This window comes from Lathyrus oleraceus, chromosome 1 (assembly GCF_024323335.1).
Source record: "Lathyrus oleraceus cultivar Zhongwan6 chromosome 1, CAAS_Psat_ZW6_1.0, whole genome shotgun sequence".
Classification (NCBI taxonomy): domain Eukaryota; kingdom Viridiplantae; phylum Streptophyta; class Magnoliopsida; order Fabales; family Fabaceae; genus Lathyrus; species Lathyrus oleraceus.
Window position 1 is genome coordinate 381,900,200 of NC_066579.1, and position 8,813 is coordinate 381,909,012.

General features: G+C 34.8%; 1 protein-coding gene across 1 annotated transcript; it reads right to left on the bottom strand.

Moving 5' to 3' along the window:
* Positions 1-364: 364 nt before the first annotated feature.
* On the bottom strand, positions 365-1,318 carry LOC127108429 (uncharacterized). The gene has a single exon (XM_051045894.1). It carries the CDS (start codon positions 1,316-1,318, stop codon positions 365-367), a length of 954 nt encoding a protein of 317 aa, XP_050901851.1.
* Between the last annotated feature and the right edge of the window lie 7,495 nt (positions 1,319-8,813).

The following is an 8,813-nucleotide window of genomic DNA, read 5'->3' on the forward strand; positions in this document are numbered from 1 at the left end:
CCATTATCAATAAGAAAAACTCTTCCTCTTTTCTTCACAAAACCTCAAACAAGACAGATTTTCTCCACATTTTCATCATCAATGGCGTCAAAATTCAAGAACTCAAAAGATTCGAAGAAATAAGCAACCATCCCTCTTGTTCACAAGATATTGGATCCCAAAGTTATGGGAAAAGAAATTGATATTCTCAACTCCAACCAATCTGTGATCGACCATCGTCTATTACTCCTGAAGACGAAGTAGGAGCGCATGAAGGTTGCTCTTCCTATTTAGTTTATTTTGCTCACTCATATTGTAATCACTTGAATCTTTTATTTCGACTTGAGAATTTATAATGTAATGACTTTATCCATTTTGGCACTTTCTATACAGTTACCATTTTGGCTTTGATTTTGTACGGGTAGTATTTTGTTGATATTTTAATCTCCTGGAGTGTAGGCTTATATTTTTTCAAATATTTACCTTTTACTCTCAGGATTCTTTGATCCTCGGTTAAACCTTTGATCTCGTATGCACCATTAGAAAAAACTTGAACAATCTGGAATAGACCTTTCCATTTTGGGGACCATTTACCCAATGTCATATCCCTTCGATCCATAAGTAGAATTACCTTCCATACTAAGTCTTCATTCAAAAATGATTTGACTTTAACCTTTTTATTATATGTTTTTTCTACCCTCCTTTTTTGCCTCTTTAATAACTCTAACGCATTCAACCTTTCTTCGTCCAAATCGACTAGTTCACTCAACATCATATTCCAGTAGGATACAAATGGGATCTCATTCTGTCTTTGAATTCTAGTTGATTGGATATGAATTTCAACTGGTAACACCGCACCGTTCCCATAGGTCAATCGAAAAGGCATAGAATTTATAGCCTCTTTAGGGGAGCTTTGATAAGCCCATAAGATTTGGTCCAATGTCTTATCCCAATTTCTTGGCTTTTTCCCCATATGTTTTTTTATTAATCCGATTACCACTTTATTTGATGCTTCAACTTGACCATTTGCCTGGGCATAATAAGGTGTATATGTTAATATTTTAAACCCTGCTTCTTTAGAAAAGTCCTGGACCTTTCGACTAGTAAATACTGACCCCTGATTAGTTGTAATGGTCTTCAGGATCCCAAATCTATAAATTATGTATCTTTGGATAAACTCGATCACTAGTTCTTGATCAACAATCATTAAAGGTATGGCTTCAATCCATTTAGTAAAGTAATCAATGTCTACTCGGATGTACTTCTGACCTTTAGAAGATGCTGGTCGAATCTCACCAACCAGATCCAATGCCCAACCTATTAAGGGCCAAGGCTTCATAATAAAGTATAGTTCATTTGCAAGGATGTGTTGTATACCTGCATGTATCTGGAATTCTTAGCATCCTTTAGCAAGCTCAATGTAATCTTTCAGCATAGTAGGCCGATACATCCCTTGTTGAAAAAAAATCTATTTCATCTTATAGCCTACTTGGTGAGCCCCACATGCCCCATTATGGACATTCGATAGGGCTAAGTATGCCTCAGCCTCACTAAGGAACTTGAGTAAAACTCCCTCAGGAGTCTTTTTAAACAATTTGTTTCCCATAAGAGTATAACTTAAAGAACGATACCTGACCTTCCACTCTGCAGATGTTGTTGGATTCTCTAGGTAATTTACTATTGACTTTCTCCAATCTGAATCTGTCAAGTTGTCGATAGCCAATATCTCGAAGTTCTCTTCATTTGCATAACCCAATTTTGTTGTTTCCAAATCTGTTGGGGACAACCTGGTCGCCATCACTTTCCCTCGAACTTTGATCACATCCGGCCAATTTTTCTTTCGAAATTTTGTACCCATAACCAATTTGAGCCAAGTCATTGGCCTCCTGGTTCTTAAGTCGAGGAATGTGTCTAATATTCACCATTTCTAACTTTCGTAATAGTCAATTTTCTATTACAAAGTACATTATTAGATTCTCTACACACTTATATTCCCTCGTCATTTGCTTTATAACCAACTCAGAGTCACCAATTATCTCAACTCTAGTTGCCCCCAATTCCAACAGTATTTCAAGGTCGGCTATTAAAGCTTCGTATTCAGCCTCATTGTTTGAGAAAGGACCTTTGATCTTATACTTGAATTTTGTTGGAATTTTATTAGGAGAGATAATCAATATTCTAATACTCGTTCCATTTTTGTGACTAGAACCATCGAAATATAATTTCCAAGGCTCAAGCTCTAGATGATTATGGGAATTCTCGACTATAGAATGGTCGACTATAAAGTATGCAACCACTTTCCCCTTAATGGCCTTTAAAGGCATATAAGTTAGGGAGTACTCGGTTAAGGCAAGTGTCCACTTTCCAATTCGACTGTGCAGGATTGGCTTAGATAACATGTACTTAATAACATCAAAATAAGACGATACCTACACATCAACAGGTTTTATATAATGTTTTAACTTGGTACCAGAAAAGTACAGACACAGACACAATTTCTCAATCATGTTATATCTAGTTTCTGCATCATTGAGGACTCGACTAAGATAATAAATGGCTCTTTTGATGCCATTTTCATCCTCTTGAGCAAGCATGCTCCCTATAGTTACCTCAAACGCAGAAATGTACAACCTCATACTCTTACTTCTACAAGGAGGCACTAGATAGGAGGACAAACAAGATAATCTTTGATTTTGTCGAAGGCTTTCTGCTGCGTCTGCCCCCATTCAAAACCTTCTTTTTTCAGTCGAGAGGATAAAAGGCCTGAGTTTTTCCACTTAGGTTCGAGATGAACCTCCTCAAGAAGTTGATCTTACCTAGAAAAGACTGTAGCTCCTTCTTTGTTGATGGCACTTTCGCCTCCATAATGGCCTTGGTCTTATTATGGTTGATTTCAGTCCCCTTTTTGTGGACCACAAAGCCTAAAAAAATCCCCTACCTGCACACATAATGCACATTTGAGAGGATTCATCTCTAGACCATGTTTCCTCATTCTTTCTAATGAATATCGAAGATGTATCCAGAGTATCCATTGAGCATACTAAGATACTCAAAGCCTATAGTGGAATCAACAAGCATTTCTGCCACATGCATTTGATACTCGTCCTTTGGGGTCGCAACATTTAGATCTTTGAAGTCAATGTAAACCCTTAAAGCCCCATTATTTTTAATGACGAGAATTATATTAGCAATCCATTCGACATACCTTGTGGTGCAGATGAACTTACACTTGAGGAGCCTTTCGACTTCTTCCTTTATATTTGACAAGATTTCCAGCGTGAAACTGCCTTGGAGACTATTTTATTGGCTTCCTTCCAGGCTTGATAATTAACTTTAGTTCTACCAATTCTCTACTCAATCCAGGTATCTCATCATAGTCCAAAGCGAAGTAGTCTTTATACTCTTTCAAAAGCTGGATCACTTCAACTTTAAGTTCTGGGCCAAGATTGGCGCTTATATATGTTGGCCTTTTTATTGTTCCTTCCCCCAAGTCGATTTCCTCTAGGGGATCTTGTGCTAGCATTTTTATGTTAGGTGCCATTGGATCCCTTTCGAATCCCAAAGGCTCATCGTCATAGATGGCATCGAGCCTCTGGCTTGGTGCCTCGATTTGAATTTTATCGGATGGCTCTAGTTCGAAATCTACCCCAGGCCCTTCGAGGTGCACTTCAGTTTCATTGACTTCGATGACCATATACTTAACTTTGGCCTATAAGGCCGCCTTTAGTCCATTTTCGGCTATATAAGTCAAAATCTTTTCAAATACTTTAGACTCATACATAGTCATTATCTTCGTCTCCCCATCCAGTTGGTTGAACGTCTGACATCCCTCAGAACTCAAGGTCTTCTCCCATGACCTCTATGACCCATTGAAAACCACGGGTTAGATGCAGATGAAGGGAATAAAATGTTGTATCAGTAGGAGCAATACCGTTAATCCTAATCACTAAGATCCTTATTTATAATAAATCAAAAATAATGGTAATAAACAAACATTTCTCCAAAAGATGACACGTTCTCTCTTGTATGGACTTTGCCACTTACTGCCTTCCACGCGTCTTCTCAAAAAGCAGATAAGGCCAAAAAATGGTTATGAACCTTAATTTGAATCCATGCTCGTCAAACACAACTTCAAACATACATCTTCATCGAAACGTGAATCTGAATCCAAGAATATTTCTAAGTCCCAGACCAATCCTTCTTCGACAAAATAACAACTTCGACTATGCCTTCTCAACTTCTTCACCGAAAACAAATATTCTTTTCCAACGTCGAAATCCCATTTAACACTCATCAAATAAAATTACTTTTGTTAACCAAAAGGATGAGATTTTTAGTCTTTCATAAAAAGAAGATGTGAATAAAGAGGTGCAAAACCAAAAGAAAATCCAGCACTAAGGCCCACAAACCAAAAATGATGAAAATGAGTTAGCCAGTCGATTGGCATCATACCCCAATCTATTAGATCATCTCAAATTTCATAAATTTGAAACTTGGATCATACTACAACTGCTAGTTTGATGAGAAATAAATGCAACAACTAATTGCAACGACTAACTCTCAAAATTAAAAACTTTTAATCGACTGTCACATTGATCCAATCAATTGCAAAATACCTATAAGTAGAGGTTACTTCTATCCTTTCTCATATCATTCTACCTTATTTTGTGAATTGTATTAGAAACTCTTAACTCTCTCATCACCTCATCACCACCCCAAATGGCACCAAAAAGAACATGATCCTCTCAAGCCTCACCATCACACTTATTTGAAGACTTCTCCACTCAAGAACAAGAAAAGGCCTTCAATCAGTACTTTTCCAATAGAGAAGTGTAAATATCTCACTACTTGGATGAGGGTCTCTTCAAGAATTTCCTCTTTGTATAAGCCTTCAACTTTGTCGGCCTAAAAGACTTCATCATTGAAAAACCTCAAGAAAGGTATCCCGAATTCGTAAGAATGTTCTACTTAAACCAAAATACTCCAACGTTGTGATTAGCTCAAAAGTCAAGAAACACCCTATCTTTGTCACTTGAAAAATTTGCACAGGCATGCAACCTACCTTTCATCAATCAAGATTACGACCAATATCACGATAAAGGTAATGAATTCAATTTTGACCTCTATGATCAATCCCTTTTAATTAATCCATCTTCTGGGATTCCATCTCCATTCATTATTGACATTGTACACCGGCATAATAGATTGATTCACTATACAATGAATCATGTTCTTTTCCAAAGTAAAGGCAACTATAACACCATCCAAAAATAGGATGTTCCTACTCTTTGGATTTCGTAAAATAAAGTTGAAAAAATTGAGTGGATGTTATGCTCCATCACATGTTGGATAGAAAAAAGAAGAACACAATTATACTCTATGGTGAGTTAATTACAAAAATCCTAGCATACACCGACTTTGATTTATAAGAATAAGAAGAAGAACAGGAAATTATGCACTCAAAAATAGGGAAAGGCATTTTGAGCAAAATGGGGTATATTATTCAAGGAAGAGAAATTATTGCACTACCTTCAAGAAGGGGAAGATAACAAAGAAACAATGAACTTCATCCATCCTCTTCAAACATTATCAATTATATATGTGATGATCAACGAGAAATGCACTCAAAGATTAAAAAATGTATCAAGAAATTTGAGAAACACAAACCTTATAACTCTAATGGTGTCTAGCAAGGATGATGAGATGAACTAATTGTTTCTTTTATGCTTACTACTGCTTCTCTTTCCTTATTCACAATTTCCTTTCTGTAATTTCTTTGAATTAAATAAAATGATGTTTTTTCCCTTTCCTAAATGTTTATGTACCAATATGTTTGCATATTTAAATTCTCGCAATGCATCTTTACCTGCCTTTTTGATTTTGACAAATGGGGAGAAGTATATTCTCAGAGGAGTAGATTATACTGTCTACTTAAATGAGAGAGAGTTTAACCAATCCAAATATATCTATTTATTTCTTTTACCACCTCCCTGAGAGATGCTTTGTCATCATACAAAAGGGGGATAATATGAAACCATGTTTTTCCAGTTAAGAAATGAAGGAAACTATCAACAACATACCCTTGATAGTGAATATGCTTTTGATGATGAGAACCAATAAAAGTTTGTGTGGTTAACAAGCGATGAAATATGCAAACAAGTAAGTTATATCTAATGATACATTATCTAATGATGAAAGCTATTTGGAATAAATCTTAAGCCTCGTCTTCAAGAAGAAATAAAGCAAGTGTCTACATGAATGAACTATCTAAAAAGTCTTGAAGCTTCAAAGTATAAAAAAGAGGAAGTGGGAAAGCTTGCCAAGTCGTTTCTGAGTTATCCGAGTGTTATAAAAATACAAGGGATTTTTCATAAAGTTATACGACTAATCACACACACACTAGCTAAAATAAGTTTCAAAAATTAATTGTCTTAATAAAACATTTCTAAAATTATTTTAAAATTGTACTAGTTGAATTAGAAATTGTCAAAAAAGTTTTGGACTATTTTTTGGTACTCGCCAATTGATTGGCACTTATACCCAATCAATTGGGTTAGTGCAAAAATGTGCTTTAAACATTTGTGATATCGTCTTAAAGAAGGGAACTTCTATATATCTTTTATTCCCTCTTTATAAAACCTAAATATTTATTTTTAGGTTATCCAATCGATTGTCATATTAAAATGAACCCATAAATTTTCCATTTTTGTGTCAACCTCTAGCCTATAAATAGAGGTTCATTCCCTCATATTTTCACATAAAAAACTGTGAGTCTTCATATGTCACTCCTCACTCTCTCTAAAAATATTTTTCACTTTCTCTCACTTAGAAATTAGTCGTAGTGCTTTTGAGTAAGGTCTTTTATTTGGTGAAGAATTTTGTATTATGGAAGGGTTAAAATTATAAATTCGCCAAGGATCATTATCTTGATTGAATAATTTATCCATAAGGGATTTTTGTTTGGCTTTGAATCTAAACCTATTAGAATCTTTGGTATAAGGATTTAAGTTCTAAGTCACCATTTCAGTTCATAAGCTCAACCCGTTTAAAAGCTTTCTTCGATTCGAGATCAGTCTGGTTTAAATTTTCAAATTGGTTTGTGGTAATCCAGGTAAAACCTGTAACAACCCAATTTTAGTATTTATTTATTATACTATTATTATTATATTTTATTTTAATTATGGGGAGTGGTAATTAATTAATTGTTTGTTAGGTAGTATAATAATTAATTATACTAATTAATTTGGAGTGTTAATTGAGTTGGTTTAACTTATTTGAATTAAATAGAGATATTTAAATATTAGGTCTTATTGGGTCTATTAATTAAATTAGAAGTATCATAACTTAAGCCCAAATAGAATACTAATATAAATAGTAAGTGGTGAGGAGAGTGAGAATTAAGATTCATTTGATCATTGAAGGCAATAGAGAAAGAAAAGAGGAAAAGTAAGGAGAAGAGGGGAAGAACAAAGAGAAACTAGGGTTTCCATCAAATTGAAGAGGTAAGGGAGGAATCCTTATTATTTTGGTTTAGTATGATTGGGTCAATGGGTAGATGTATGTTTAGGTTAAAATCCCTAATTTGCATGATTTTAGGATTGTTAGGTTTTGATGATTATGCTTGATTGTGGTGATTGATTGTGTTAAAACTGTAAATTAATGTTATATATTTGGAGTATTGTGTGAGTTATAATTTTCTGAACGTTTGGTTTTTTACGGAATTGAAATCGGAGGTCTGGAAGTCCTCCAACGATGAAAACCGCGGAAAATTCTGCATGCTGTCCGTCACACTCGTGGCCTGTTTTTATGTTTTATTGTCGAAATCATTTTGGTCATAACTTTTGATCCGTAAGTCCAAATCGAGTGCCGTTCGAAGCGTTGGATAGCTGAAACAGAGGGCTATAACTTTGTTTCAGGAATAAAATAATTTTGGAGATTATTTCATGGACGTGCTGGGGGTTGAAGAAGATGAAAATTATGTTGGAAAATTTAATAAACAACAACTTTTTAGTAATGCCTTCGTGCACGGTTTTGATCATAACTTTTAATTCGTAAGTCCGATTTTGGTGGCGTTTGAAGCGTTAGAAAGCTAATGCTCATACCTAAAACATGGTAGTGATTGTTAATATGTTTTTAATAATATTCACATGCCTACTGTATTGATAAATATATTGGGTTATACGTTTGGTTGATGAATCGTTGCATTGTTGTAATATGATTGCGTGATAATTATGTTGTTATGTCGATGATGTTAAGATGTTGATGAGTTGTTGTTATTTGTTGATATTATTCATGTGGTAACATGAATTGGTTAATTGCATATTATGTGAATGGTGTATTTGTTATGAATGTGTATATGTGCCATTGGTGGATTTGTGAATGATATATTGTTAAGAATGTGTATATGTACCATTGGTGGATTTGTGAATGATATATTGTTATGAATGTGTTTATGTGCCATTGGTGGATTTGTGAATGATATATTGTTATGAATGTATATATGTATCATTGGTGGATTGTGAATGATATATTGTTATGAATGTGTTTATGTGCCGTTGGTGGATTGTGAATGATATATTGTTATGAATGTGTATATGTACCATTGGTGGATAACTCATAGAGTTGAATTATGGTGATATGTGGAATGTTAAGATGGTAGGGATGATCTTAGTTGCATATGTATTGGTATTTGTACATTCATTCATGGCATGCATGGTCGGTTTCATGGTGGAAGCGGTGAAACTGTGGGTTCACATGTAGCACTCGTTGATCATTAATTGGAAATAGGCGAGGTATCCTTAATTGGAAATAGGCGAGGTAGATGTAGCACTCGT